The sequence below is a fragment of the Meles meles genome, chromosome 11 (assembly GCF_922984935.1).
Source record: "Meles meles chromosome 11, mMelMel3.1 paternal haplotype, whole genome shotgun sequence".
Classification (NCBI taxonomy): Eukaryota; Metazoa; Chordata; class Mammalia; order Carnivora; family Mustelidae; genus Meles; species Meles meles.
The window spans coordinates 34,099,486-34,113,894 of NC_060076.1; the positions used below are offsets into that span (position 1 = coordinate 34,099,486).

The 14,409-nt window shown below is 53.3% G+C and overlaps 1 protein-coding gene and 1 long non-coding RNA gene across 3 annotated transcripts; one reads left to right on the top strand and one right to left on the bottom strand.

Moving 5' to 3' along the window:
• The first annotated feature begins 648 nt into the window (after positions 1-648).
• IGFBPL1 (insulin like growth factor binding protein like 1) lies at positions 649-14,053 on the top strand. 2 transcript variants are annotated; one of them, XM_046023107.1, is made up of 5 exons: positions 649-1,099; positions 9,592-9,701; positions 10,376-10,492; positions 11,678-11,836; positions 13,741-14,053. In XM_046023107.1, the coding sequence occupies exons 1-4, from the start codon at positions 649-651 to the stop codon at positions 11,825-11,827; spliced, it is 828 nt and encodes a 275-aa protein (XP_045879063.1). In that variant the 3' UTR covers positions 11,828-11,836; positions 13,741-14,053. The 2 variants fall into 2 exon arrangements, with proteins under 2 accessions (XP_045879063.1, XP_045879062.1); XM_046023106.1 differs by having other exon boundaries at positions 11,678-11,831.
• LOC123952667 lies at positions 11,854-14,185 on the bottom strand. The gene is made up of 4 exons (XR_006820687.1): positions 14,053-14,185; positions 13,467-13,638; positions 12,743-12,899; positions 11,854-12,647 (listed from the first exon to the last, which is right to left on the bottom strand). It is a non-coding gene; the product is annotated as an uncharacterized LOC123952667 (long non-coding RNA).
• Positions 14,186-14,409: the final 224 nt, after the last annotated feature.

A 14,409-nucleotide genomic window follows, 5' to 3' on the forward strand; every position in this document is an offset into this window, starting at 1 on the left:
GGAAAAACCAAGTGCAGAGTAATGCGCAGGGCACACTTCTCTCTCTCTCTCTCTGTGTGTGTGTGTATCTGTGTTTAAAGGGAGGAGCTATACAATCATACAGACTTTAACGGGCATACAAAATTTCTGCAAAGACAGAATCTGATAACGAGCGGCCTCCTGAGGCTGGGTTGGGACACTGGGTCACAGGGTGGAAGGGAAACTCTTTTCATCATTACACCTATTTGTAACCTCTGAAATTTTAAACCGCATATTCCTTCTTTAAAATAAAACTTTTAAAACTACCAAATGCAAAATAAAATTACGAAGCGCATCCTTCTGGGGGGATCAAGGTACATAAAATGTGGAGCTAGCCTTGTATCTGGGTCCTGGCGTTACCCGAGCGACCTAGAGCAAGTTCCCGCCCCGAGTGGGCCAGTTTCCCCAAGAGGCCACTGGGTCCACGAGAGCAGGTGTCGGGACATCACTCTAACTGGGAACCTGGGCGTCCTCGAGCCCACCCCGCCGCGCTGCTCCCGGGCCCCGGCAGCCGGCTGCGGCGCCCCGCGGCGGAGGCCCGGCCAATCAGCGGCCGGGAGGCGGGCGGGGTGGCGGCGCGCGCAAAGCACAGCGCGAAGCAGAGGCGCCACTGCCGTCCCGAAGCAGACCATGCCACGCTCACCCTCGCCCTTCCCTCTGCTGCTGGTGCTCCTGCTGCCGCCGCTGGCCCCAGGTCTCGGGCTCCGCGCCACCGGCGGCCGGCGCCCCGAGTGCGGTCCGTGCCGGCCAGAGCGCTGCCCGGCGCCCGCGCGCTGCCCCGCGCCCGGGATAGCGGCGCGCGACGAGTGCGGATGCTGCGTGCGCTGCCTGGGCGCCGAGGGCGCGAGCTGCGGGGGGCGGGACGGCGCGCGCTGTGGCCCAGGCCTGGTGTGCGCCAGCCGCTCCGCGGGGGCGGCGCCCGAGGGCACCGGGCTCTGTGTGTGCGCACAGCGCGGCGCCGTCTGCGGCTCCGATGGCCGCTCCTACCCCAGCATCTGCGCGCTGCGCCTGCGCGCCCGGCACGCGCCCCATCCGCACCCTGGCCACCTGCACAAGGCGCGGGAGGGCCCCTGCGAATTTGGTGAGTCTGGCTTCTGCCGTGCGGTGCTGGGACAGGAGAAAGAGGGACCCCAGCCCTCTGGAATGTGGGGCAGAGGATGCCTGCATGCGCCATGATTGAGAGCCTCAGTTTCCCTTTCGGAAGTAGTTTTTCTTACCTCGCCAGGTACTCCAGGAGACTGGGGCAGGAATCCACATCCTTCACCCCTTCCCAAACTCATGGAGGTACAAATCCTTGAGCTGGTCAGAATTTTGGTGAGCCTGCTGTCTCTTTTGGCACTTAACTACCAAAAGGCGTGCAGTTCTGTGCAGGCCTGCCACGTATGCCTCCACCAGACTGGGAGTTGGGGGAGGGGGTGTCCTACTGGGTGTAAGTCCCCTGGGACCAGCAGCGGGCCAGGCCAGGGTCGGGTTTTGGAGCGGAGAGGGAGGGAAGGTGAAGATGCCAGAGGAGGAGGAGCTCCAGACAGGGACTCGGGAACCACTGGGCGAGAACCCCAGGTTAGGGCCCTGCTGGGAGACCCTGAGGAATCTCCCACGCAGGACAGGTAAGACCTTTGAGGACCTAAGTTCTGAAAAGATGATGGTGCCATCAGGGCCAAACCTGGGTTGTGTGGGTCTAAGGTTCATATGATTCGGCGGGTAAAGGAATGGAAATTTATTCATTGCTGGGTACCTAGAAGCTTCAGGTTCATCAAGGTCCCAGGAAAGTCATGTATGGGTGCCGTCATTGCCCACCTCTATAAGTAACTTTTTAAAACTCAAACAAAAATAGACTAACAACATCAGTATACGGATGCCCAGTGGAGCACCCTGATGGCCCATTAGGTTTTGGAGAGCTGCCCCCATCTGCACTGCCTGGAGCGGGCAGTGGAGAGTTGAGGGTGAGTGAGCTTGTGGCCCGGAAGTTCCAAGGAGCCTGGCTTGAGGTTCTGGCTTAAGCCTGAAGACCCAAATCTAGACCTAAATGCCTAAGTCGGTGTAATGACTTTACCTCCAACAGGGAAGCCTTGAGGGTGGGGGACAACCTTTTCCAGGCCTTGGAGATTTTCTAGTATTATTTCCGCCCAAGCATTCCAGGTACGTGTACTCAAGTGCAGGAGACCCAGCGGGTTGCTGGGGATGGGGCAACACAAAATCGATGCGCTGCCCACTGAGGGGGCTGAGGCAGTCCCACAGCATGGGAAAGGCACTTTTGGCTCTTCCTGGCCAGGGCTTCCAGTGGAGGAAAGAGCTGGCAAGTGCTTCCCGATCTGCTGCTGCTGGTTCCCTGAGCAACCTTGGGCAGGTCCCTGCCCCTCTCTGGGCGCCCTCAGCCCTGTGGAGCCGCAGTTGAGGTCCCTTGCACTTGGAATCTTTGTTTCTGGCCTGTGGCATTTAAACAGTCCTGCCTCCTTCCTTCCTCCAGTTCCTTTCACTCCTTTTTACAATCTGCCTTCCCTAGCAGTTAATTCACAGGCAGTTCTCTTTGTCTCCAGACAAGGCACAGTTTCACTCCACACGCTGGAGACGCAAGAAATGCTGACCGAGTCCCCAGGATCTAACCGGTGCTGATAGTCTCAGATGATTTCTCCCTGGAGTGTTGTTCTGTTCCTGAGGCTGAGCCTCCTTGAAGACATACAGACGGAATCTGCTATGGTGCAGAGGAGCCTGAGACCCAGAGGGCAGGGGACACAGCCAGGGTGACCAGTAAAGCCTGACCAGCATCCAGGACCCGAATGCCCTCTGTAGTGTTCTTTCAGGACAGGACTTGAGAGTGTTAAGTCAGGCAGGTGGTGGTTGCCATGGTTACCAGAGTGGGCCAGATGGCAGATGGCAACCCCATACCCCTAATTCATTGAAAATTACCAAATGACAAGTAAATGTGACAGCCCCTCCACTCTGATCTATGGGCTCCGAGGCCCACCCCAGGCACAGGCCCCGCGAGGAAAGATGTCCACGGGGCCAAAAGGAAGGAAAGTCAGAAACGGCTTTTAATGATCCTGTTAGTGACAGGCAGCAGGGCCTCCCCAGAATTCAGCTCTCCTTCCCTCCCCCCACCGCATTTGTGTCATCTGCACAGCCCCGGGCACTGTGGTCCCCGCTCTTTGTGTCCTGAACTGTCTGTGTGGCCCTGCGCTGGTGTCCTGGGGAAGCATGGCAGTGTGGACAGGGACATCTTTCCCAGCCAGCCCCAGTGGCGTCTCATTCTGGGTTGCCCCAAAGCCATCCTTTATTCAGAGGACGCAGCAGGGGCACTTCTTAACAATGCCCCCAGGGACCCTGGTGAAAGGGAAATGGGCTGAGTCCTAGCAGCAGCTGTTCTGCCTCAATATGGTTAATAAAATCACCCCTCCCCGGCTCTCACCTACCCTTCAGTAAGCGAGCACCTGACTCGAACGGAATGAGACCTCGATAAATATTTATCAGGTTCCGCACAGGGTGGGAAGTGTTCTCACTCATACTTCGGAGGGGCGTTTGCAAACCACTTTCAGGCTTAAATTCTGGCCTTTGCCTATGCTCTGAACCCCCCCCCCAATGCCTAATAATTAGGGCAATCCTTTGATTAATGCATTGAATGAAGACGTGCCCAATTCCAGCATATGAATCATTCTTTTTTAAAAATTATTCATTCTTTACTGTTGGAAATCGCTGTTGCTTCCCATCTTCCTACTCAATTTTCACTACTACCCTGGCCTGATCTCACCCCGATTTAATAGAAGGGAAAACTGAGGCACACAGAAGGGAATTCTGGGCAGCCGCGTGGCTAGCTTCTAGCCAAGATGGGGTATGCCTGGCCCTTTTCAGGCAGAGCCACACATCTCTAGCTCTCCGACCACCTGATTAGGAAGGGGCTCCAAATTGGCTACCCTTGAATCTTGAGGGTTTTTTCGGTCCTGATCCATCACCTTCCTGGTTCCCCCCCAGTGCCTGTTGCTGGCTCCCCTGCTTAGCACTGGGGGATGGCCCCTGAGAGGAGTGGGGATAGCGTCACAGAAGGGAAGACATCTCGGGGAACCCTGGAGGACTTGTAGAAAATTCTTGGGGAGAAAAGGGGATGGGAAGATAAAAGCAGGTAGGGGAGGTCCCGTGGTGTGTGTGACCCAGGGCTGCCGGGCAGCTCCCCAGGGTCATGACTGGGGAAGGCGGCGAGGCCCAGAGTGGCATGGGCAGGGGCATGGCCAGCCTTGAGCCCCGGCTGAGGGGTGAAGCTTCGTTCTGTACTAAGTTACTGGTTTCATGTCTTGCTGTTAAGTGGCATGGCGTTGTTGTCGCTACTGTCATTACTTGAAAAGGCTGTGTTGTTCGTGCATGCTCCCTGACCGTTGGCCGATGGGAGAGGGGTGGGATCCTGTAGGCAGCAGGTTGATAGCAGGTTCTGAATGCTAAATTAGGTCGGAACAGGGTCCCGGGCCAATACCCACCAGGGCACTGGGCCCCGAAGCTTCTGTGAGCTCTTGATTCCTGAATCTTAGAAAATTCACCACCCTCCGTTGACATTCCGGCTCCGCTTAGAAATCGCAGTCTGTGCGAGGCGCGTGTTACCAGGTAACCAGGAGAGGCTGCGAACGCCACTCTGTGAGAGGGACAAAGAAGGGGGGCCTCATGCTCAAAAGCCTTTCATGCTGAGGGAGGGGGTGGGAGGCACAGGCTGCAGGGAGCCGGCTTAAGCTGTTTCTCCTTCCACACCCGAACATGACTATTAGCATAAATTATCAGGGCCACTCAATGCGTCGATGATTAAACTCTTTGGTTGTGCACTTCTTTGTACAAGCAGATGGGGTCCTGGGGGATGACTTTTGAAATTCTTTCTTTCCTGGGCACCATTAACTTGAAAGAAACCTCAGAGGCATGTGCGAAGATCTTACATTCTAGCCATCAAGGACATATCTAGTTGACCGTGTTGGGGGGGAACAGATCTCCACATGCTGGAATAACCGTCGGCCCCTCTCACTCGTACAGACCCACATGGTTAATAATTCAGTCACATCCATCCTCTCCCTTCACCCCAGAGGATGTGGGGTAGCAGTCACTGTCTTCATTTGCAGACAAGGACAAAATGGTTAATGGCCTGTCCAAGTCCCCGTGGTTGGCACTGGGACCCCATCTCAGGTGGGTGCGCCTGTGGGTGACTATTCTGTCACCTGATGGGTGGATTGGTGCCCTCCCAGCTGTTCTTGAGCTGGGGCAGGGACAGAAGGAGACAAGTATTTAGCAAGAAAGAGCTAGAGAGACGAAGCTGGCATGTTCACAGACTGGGCCCACCAGGCACCATGCTTCCTCTTGAAATCCACATTACTCTTGTCAACAAGCAGGTAGAACTCTCCAGAATGAGGGCTGTTGGGCATGGCCTCGAGCATCCGGGCAGAGCCCACCCAGAGACCTACTCTCTAGAGCCAGGAGGGGGTCTGGAGCAGGCCAGGCACTTTGAGGAGATCCCTGTGGGGCAGAACAGCCGGTCAAGTCCTCAGGTCTCTCTGTGGAAGCCTTTTACAGTTTGCAAGGGGTCTTGTAGTTCTTCCTCCCAGTAGTTTATGGAGAGAGGAGGAGAGGAGAGGGGAGAGGAAGGAAAGCAGGTGCCTGTGCCCATTTTAAAGAAGAAACTGAGACCAAGTCTCAGCACTGGGGTGTGGCAGAGATAGGATTTGAACCTGGCTCCATCCTGCCTGTGGTAGTCATGACATTGAACAGCCCAGCACCACACTCGAATGAGCCCTTAGGGACATTAAGATGAATGTCCTGTGAGTGTAAATGACGTATCACCCATTTAATAGTGTTTTCATGAGAGCTGCTCCCTGGGGGTGATGTTTGGAGGGTTTTTTCCCTGTGCAGAAGAGAGTAAACAGAGCAGGCTTGAGACTGTCCTTAGAAGGGCCTGCTGGCCAGGCTGACCCTTGGCTGGCGTCTGGAAACTTGGGTTTGGGGACAGTTCCCGCTGTTCCCTCAGTGATAAGAGTGACTTTTGGCCTGAGCTGTTTGGGCCAACACTGTGGTTTACGCTGCATGCCTGCTTTCCTTCCGGGACCCTGGAATTTGGGTACATGATGAGCAAGGAGGCCCTGGTGACCCGCCCCCAACAAAAATCCCGGACTCGGAGTCTCCAATGAGCCTCCCTGGCAGATGGCGTTTCTCATGTGTTGTCATCATTCACTGCTGGGGGATCCAGGGTGTCCTGTGGGGTCCTTTGGGAGCAGCGCGTGGGAGCTCGCGCCTGGGTTCCCCGTCTTTACCCCGTGAGCCACTTTTCCCTTTGCTGTTTGCTTTGTCTCCTGTCACAGTAATAAGTCAAGCTCTGAGTCATACTACTGAGGCCTATGAGTCCTCCTAGCAAATCACTGAGCCTGGGGATTGTCTTGGGGCTCCCCAACACAGTCCCTAAGGACCTCTTTCTTGTTCTGGAATGGAGTCTGTCCAGACAACAGATGATTCACTTTAAAACTCAGTGAAGAGTTGATGGTTGAAGGGTACCTGGGTTTGAGTCCCTGCTCCTCCAGGCACTTCACCGTTCTGAGCCTTGGTTTTCTTGTCTGTAAAATGGGGATAAAAGCACTGGCTGAGCAGGAAGTGTCATCTAAGTAGAGGGCAAGCCTTTGGGACAAAGCTCAGAGCTAGAACCTGCGCTCAAAGACTTGCCCAACCGTCTAAACCCAAGTAACCCTACCTAGCTCCACAGCTGGTGAAATCCTGGAAAGATAGAACAGGTTAATCCCTGTGAGCAGACGAGAGTGCCTAGCACACAGCAGGCTCTCAGAATTAGGTGGTGGCATTATCACTGTTATTGCAATGATGATGATGATGATGATGATGATGATGGCTGATTCTGAAGAGCTATTATGGATAAAAACATTTTACATTTAAAAGCAGATATGTTAAAACCAGATTACTATGACAGGGAGCAGCCTGAGGAAATTTCTTGACACGGACTGGACTCTTCTAGATCTTGATTATGGTGGTGGTTACATGACCGTAGGCCTTTGTCAAAACTCAAGAGCTACATTCCACAAGGAATAAATGTGCTGTATGTAAATTTTAAAATAAATAAAAATTTGAATGTTGCTTTATCATCGAAAGCTGGGGGCTCCTTTGTCAAAGAAGTGCTATTTTCTGCCACAAGATCAGTAGCAAAGACAGCATTTCCAGGACAGTCTTCAAAGGAGGGAGAGGGAAATTTGAGGAGAGAGACCGTTGAAATGTGATTTACTGGTTTATTCATTTAGGCCTGAAAGGGATTGATGAAATCTCATTTAAAATTTATGACTTTACATGAATGAAAGTAAAACATGTTGATTGAGTGTCCCTTTGGAATCCATTGAGGGCTTTGGAATAAGATACGGTTCTGATTGTTCCCCCAGTGAGCCATTTGAAGACTGTTGGGCTCCGGGGGGAGGGCATGTCGGCAGGAGGGTGTGGATAAATTAGACTCTCTTTGTCATATTGCAGATGGGCCCCCCCCACTAGAAAGCAGGGGTGCAGTGGTTCTTTGTGGCAGTTTTGCAGGTGGCTAGGCTGCTTTGGGAGACGTTAGAGGCCTAGGACCTTGGTTCAGTAGAGGGCTTTGACTACACTCAGTGTTGTGAGTAGAGCCATGATGCTCAGGGGGCAATCAAATGGGCACGACTAAAGGACTGGGGTGACCAGGCTAAGGGGGAAGAAAGCAGCCTGGGGGCAGGAAGCATAGTGTCTGTATTCAGTGGAGGCTAGTGGGGCACCCAGGGGGCCGTAGGGCTCCAGTCTGGCAGCCCTGGGATCAACATGTGGGAGTTACAGGGAGATAGGTTTTTAGCTCCAGATGAAGGAAGACAAGCTTTCTTACCAGAGGAGCTCTCCTAGGATGGAACACCTGGCTCTGTAGGTAGTGAGCTCTCTGTCAGTGGAGGCATGCAAGTAGATTGCAGATGGTCAGGCATAGGATCTTGAGAAGGTGGGCCACTCCAGTTTGAGACTCTGGTTCTAAGACAATTTTCCAGAGATCTTTTTTGGTACCAGCTTGACAAGTTCTGTCAGGAGGGGCCAGACCAGTCTTATTTCTGTGCCCTTTCACTCCTGCCCCCCCCCTTCCTGTAGCCTTCTCCCTCTCTCCCTTTGCTCTCCTTTTTTTTATTGCAGCTGCATCCAGGCAGGTGAGGGCCCTTTCCCTCTCCAGAGCCATCCATGAGTCACCGGGGAAGCCCCAAGAGTGGAGACCCTGCAGTTTGATGGCCAGAGAAGGAATGTTTTTTTCTCCTCATTTGCCATGTGTTTCTTCATCCAGTCATGTGTTTATCAGACCTTCTGAGGCCCACTTACATGATCTGTTAACTTAAACCATTGCTGTCACACTCATCACATGGTAAGATCAGTTCAACGGCCCTACGAGCGGGGGACATTATCCCCATCTTAACAGATGAGCAAACCCGAGCAGGGAGGATTCCCCCCACCCAGGACTACCCACTGCATCTTTGACACTGCTGGGCCAGATGCAGGGATGGGCCCAGTCCAGAGGAGGCCGGTGGACATACCTGGACTGCCAGCAGGCTGTCCTCCAGCAGCTCAGAGGGGTACGGACATGCTGGTCCTGGACTAGGACACGTACCCTAACCCTCTAGGTCCTGCAAGAGGGGGAGCCATCCCCCATGGAGCTGGGGGACTGCCTTCCATGCAGTGCGGGCAGGTCTACTGAGGGACAGGACGGAGGGCCCAAACACCCAGGTGGCCAGACTTCATTCTTGTAGCGTCCGTGTGAGCAGACCACGTTGCTGGGACCGGGAGGAGGGCGGTGTGGGGTGTCTGGTAAGCACTTCTAACCCAGATGCCTGCAAGGTCCCTGCCCCAGCCAGCCAACCCACACCCTCCCTTCTCCTTTCTGTAATGCTCTGACAGCCTAGAGCCCCATTGCCTGGGGATGGCAGTCCTGGGAGTGACCCCTCTCCAGGTGTCCTCGACTCTGGTGGAGGGGGAGCCTTCTGGGTCTGCAGCCCTGCCCCCGGGGAGGGGGCTGTGGGCCAGGGAGGCCGCCAGGAGCCTGCGAGTCTGCGATATGCAAATGAGCGTCTGGGCCGGCCCACAGGGGGTCTGGGCGCATGCACGCAGCTGTTCTGCTTGGCCTGTTCTTTGGACCGCCCTCCGCGTGCAAGGAGAAAAGCCCATCTGTTCCAAGACTTGGCACTGGGGAGGCGACACCAGCCCCTCCTGAGCCGCTCTGTGTCTCGAGTAGCTGAGCTGCAAGCAGATGGCAGCCGGGGTCCTTGGCGGGAGTGTGGCGAAACCCCGGCTCTGCCACAGACGTGGCGGGCGATCTGGGAAGTCGCCTTTCCTTTCCAGGCCCCTGTTTTCCTGTTGGTAGAACAAAGGGGCTGGATGAGGAAGCATGGAGGCATCCCTCCAGGTCTGAGGGAAACATGGTTCCCGGCCTCTGAGTGTGGAGAGCTTTCCTCTGCTGCGGCTCCCCTCACGGGGACTGTCCCTGCAGGCTCTCTGCAGGCAGGGCATTTTCGACGTGCGATGGCTTGGAACCTGGCAGGGTAAAGGCTGTGACCCCTTGTCTTCTTCCTCCAGCTCCTGTGGTCATCACACCACCCAGGAGTGTTCACAATGTCACTGGGGCCCAGGTGTACCTGTCCTGTGAGGTGAGGGCTGTGCCCACCCCTGTCATCACGTGGAGGAAGGTATTTACGTCCACGTATTCCATGTGTGTGTGTGTGTGTGTGAGAGAGAGAGAGAGAGAGAGAGAGAGAGAGGTGTTTCTTCTAAGTGGTGTCTGTCTTTTTACGCAGAGCAGAGGATTTACATGTCGCTCTTCTATCTTCGGGCTTATGCCTCAAAACTTTCACCCCAGAGCTCTCCCCAGAGCAGGGGAGTCACCATCCTTCCTTGTGCCATTTGCCCCTTCAGCCACTTTGCTCTCCAGAAAGTTCCATCTATTTATCTTGCCTAGATCCACTGGAACAAAGTTAGAGCCTACCTCACAGGATCTGGGTTTTAGAAAGACTACCCAAATCCCATTCCAATACAAGCTCTTCCTACAGGTCAATTTTTGAGAGACTGGTGTGGATCACAGCATATGATTGTCCACCCAGGTCAACAGCCCCCACTAAGGACCAGGAAACTGAACGGCTTCAGAGAGATAGCGTTGGTGTCTGCATCGTTATTGTCCAGCAGGGGGTGCTGTCTGCGCAGACATTTAGGTTCATGAAGCCACTGACGTTTTAATAGGAATGAGAGGGGCCAGGGTCTGGCCTTTGAGTCAGTAGGATGATGAAGACAGCAGGGATGTCTGTGATGTGGTTCTTACCCAGAGATACTTTTTCTAAACCACTCCTGGTTTTTCTGTCCTCTGTAGGTCACACAGTCTCCTGAGGGTACCCAGGTGCTGGAGGACCTGCCCGGGGACCACGTCAATATCGCTGTCCAGGTGCGAGGGGGCCCTTCTGTCCACGAGGCCACAGCCTGGATTTTGGTGGGTATCTCATTTGTTTAGGATTAGTGGCTATTACTGACCGGCTCTTACAAAGCACCCTTTATATTTTTATAGCATGTTATACATTTCAAAGTTCTTCTTATCCTTTTCTGGTTGGACCCTGCACTAACTGTGAGGGAAGTTTAACCCCCAGGAGCATAAGTGATCTTCAGCAGTGGTCAGAATTATGGCCCCAGAGAGATGTCCCCGTCCTAATCCCTGGAATCCGTGGATACGTTATATGCAAGAGGGGATTAAGGTTGTAGATAGAGCTAAGGGTGCTCATCAGCTGACTTTAATAAAGAAGTTATCCTGGATTATGGGGGGGCAATATAATCACAAGAGCCCTTTAAATGCTGAAGAGGGAAGCCGGAGGGAAGATGCCAGAGAGCTGGCAGTGTGGGAAAGACCTGAGCCACCTTCTCTGGCTTTGAAGATGGAGGAAGAGGCCCACAAGCCCAGGAATGCTGGCAGCCTCTAGAATGGGAAAGGCAAGAAATGGATTTTCCCCTGTGACCCCGTCCCCCTCAGTCGGCGTGAGTTCAACACGAGCTGGTGTGCATACCCCTGCCTGGTCTATAGAGTGGCTCACGGCTGACAGAGGTGGTTGTGCCCAGAGGAAACAAGAGAGGAGGGAGCAGGTGTGGGCGTGAGAGCAGGCTGCTCCCGAGGGGCGGAGGGGGTCTGCCTCATTGCACTCCCATCTCGGCCTTGTTTGGTGACTTCTCCACCCAGCTCAGACACTCAGAATGCAGTAGAGTCCATGTGACTTTTTCGAATCAAGCACTTTCCCCTCTTTATTACAAGAAGGTGTAATGGGGAAATGGGGAAAGTGTTCTCTCTGGTGTTATTTTGTAAGGCTGTCGCCAGTGGGAACACTTGAGGGTCATTCCTTGTTCAGTAGACTTTTGTTCTTTTAACTTGCAGTAATTTCCTTGTTATGTATAATAAAAGGATCAGGTAGCTCACAGTAAAAGGCAGGAATGCAAAGGAAACATTAAAATGAGGGCCACCATACGGAGGGCACAGAGAAGAAACGTTAATTCGTGGCAGTCAAGGCTAGAAGAGGAATGGTGAGCTCTATCTTATTTTGAAAAAGAATAAGACATATCATTAGGAACTAAGCGAGGAGGTGATTTTGCCATGCCGTATGTAACTCCATAACCTTGCCTGTTTTACTTCTAGATCAACCCTCTGAGAAAGGAAGATGAGGGAGTGTACCTGTGCCATTCAGCCAACATGGTTGGGGAGGCCCAGTCACAGGGCACGGTGACAGTTCTAGATCTGAGTAAACACACAGCCCCCCGCCTCCCAGCTCCGGATGACCGCCTGTGATGCGGTAATGTACATGTTTTGGGCTGAGTCATTTTCAGTGTATACACACCTGTGTCACAAGAGATTGAGATGGCTGCTAAGATGCATAGTAACAAAGAAGAAAAATACACAAACCAAGGAAACCAGAGGATACCACACAGGAGTAGGAACACATTACAGCTAGCAGGTTGAACCTCTAGTACGTTCGACACTCCTACCACTCTGGGCCTCCCACCAAGCGTGCAAACGCAAGGGCTGTGCACGTTGTGGGTTTCCACAGGTGGGGAGGACCAGCTGTCTCTTTCTGTTTCTGAAGCTGAAAGAACATTTCCTTCAAGTCCTAGAGGGGACACAGAGAGAGCAGACACTGTCACTGTGACAGCACCGTGTGAAAACATGCCAGCCCAGGAGACAGTCTGAGCTCCATTTGCTGACCCCAGGTGCATCCTCGCTGGCAGCTCTGCTGTCTCCAGGCCTCACCTGCCTGTCCTCAGCACCGCCCGTGCTCAACTGCGTGTCAGGGAGAATCTGCATTCCTCTGGCCCCTCGGCTCGTAGTCCTTATAGCCCCCCCTCCCAGCCCCTGCCACTGCGTGAGAGCTGGGGTCGCATCTGTCCCCTGCCAACAGGTGGGCCATGAAGCTAGGAAACAAGCCCCTTCATTAGCCGGCACGTGCTGCGTGACCACCTCTGGAGCTGGCTGGTGCACAGCCACCAGCATTTCTGTCTTGCCCACATTCCTTGTCGTGGCAGCCCGTCGGCTGGCTGTGGCTCTGCTCCGTGGGTCTTACCACACAGGGACCCAGCGAGAGGATCAGCCCCAATGTGCACAAGGTCCGTTCCTGTTGCGGAGGGGATGAGCAACAGACTTAGCCACAGATACACAATCCCCTCTAAAGATTCTGCTCGGAGCGGGGGGAAAGACACATCTGCTTACCTCTGGCAGTGCCCAGCTGCCATGGGGTAGGGGGCGCTGCTCTGTCACGGGAGCCCAGGGCTAGGCACACATGAATTTGCTGTGGCTGTAAGCCACTTTCTTTCCTATTTCACCACTGTTGTGGGGTGCCCTCTGCGTACAGGACCTTCCGTCCGTTCTGTGGGGTGCACAGAAAACCAAAACAGTGACCATTATTAAAATACAAGAAGTGCCATGTTAAGGAAACGATGGGCGTGTACGAGTTTGAAGCAAGAGAGGCCGTTTAGAACTGGGGCCACAAAGGAGAGGTCGCTAAGGAGGTGGCACGGTGGAGGGAGTAGCGAGAGCTCCGGAGAGAGAAGGGGGGACATCCTCAAGTAGGAATTCAGACAGGAGATGGTTCCTCAAGTTGCCCTCCTGATACTCTGCTTTTTATGGGCATGTACTAGTGTGTGTTGTTATATCACGTGTCGGGAATTTTGTCCTGCATGCTTGTGTGCGTTCATATGTATGTACCTAGGTATGTGTGTCTCTATACATCTTTTATGTTTTAAATATGTATACAATTTTTAATAATATATAGTTTTAAAATACATGCACAGTGGTGCTGGGCTATGGATGTAGTCTGTTATAGATGAGTTTTCAAAAGGGAGCTACAAAGAAGCATGGTATTTTAAGACCACTGCCACGCAGTTCTTCATTTCCCCCTACAACATGCTGTACTGGCCAGCTCTCGTTTACATACCTCCAGTGCTGTGGAGCTCACTACCACCAGACATCCATCTTGGGGTTTTCCAGTAGTTGAAAGTTCTTCCTTGTATTAAGCTGGGTGCTGCCTCCTTGAAATGTCCACCCAGGGTCTCACATGTACTTCTTGGATGCCCCCAAGGTCCCTCTTCTCCTCGGTAGCACCTCCCCTGGCCAGGAAGATTTAGGGTTAAGGATCATTCCCCCCACCCTTTCCATTTACCACATAGTTGATCGTGACACAGCAGGCTTCTTTCCTCTCTTTCCTCTAGGGTCTTAGAAACATTGATGACGGGATGTTGGAAGAGTCAAGTCATGCATCGTTTTCCTTGTGAAGAGTTGGAGAAACCGTGTTTGTAGATGACCCCTTTTGTATGTTTTTACAAATTAGATGCAAACTAGATTCGTACGCAGATGTAGTTTTTAGCCGGGCAAGCATTGGGAAACCAGACTGCATGTGGCTTTTTTATACTTGTGAAACGAATTGCTCTGTGAGAATTCTTTTTTACCTAACCCCTCCCAGGGAAGGTCACCTGGCAATATGCTTGTAATTCTGAAGGCCTGTGTCAGCCGTGAGTCTTTACCTCATTTGTCTGTGACTGATTAGCGTGTGTTGTAGGAGAGGGAGAGTAGGATCACGCCGTCCTCTGCCTGCTCTCCAACTTGCTGTATGACCTGGATGGGCCCCTCCCCTCTCTGGGCCTTTGTCTCCTCACTGGGAATGTGGCATCCGGACTAGATACCTCCTGGGTCCCTTCGAGTCCTGCCATCCTAGAGTAAGGTGACCCTGTGGGAAAAATAGGGGAGGCAAAGTGTTAGCATTCTTTTTAAGTGGTATTCCCTCAAAAACAGTTGCCGTGGTTTCATACTAGGATGTGGAGCTAGCCGGAGCTCCTCCTTTCCCTGCCATTTTCCCACCTTAAAGAGATGGAGTCCTTGGC

Excerpts from the sequence above, each read along its gene's own strand:
- IGFBPL1 (XM_046023107.1), top strand. The coding sequence starts at position 649 with ATGCCACGCTCACCCTCGCCCTTCCCTCTGCTGCTGGTGCTCCTGCTG. Across the intron at positions 1,100-9,591 it reads GGAGGGCCCCTGCGAATTTG|CTCCTGTGGTCATCACACCA; the intron begins GTGAGTCTGGCT and ends TTCTTCCTCCAG. Across the intron at positions 9,702-10,375 it reads CTGTCATCACGTGGAGGAAG|GTCACACAGTCTCCTGAGGG; the intron begins GTATTTACGTCC and ends TGTCCTCTGTAG.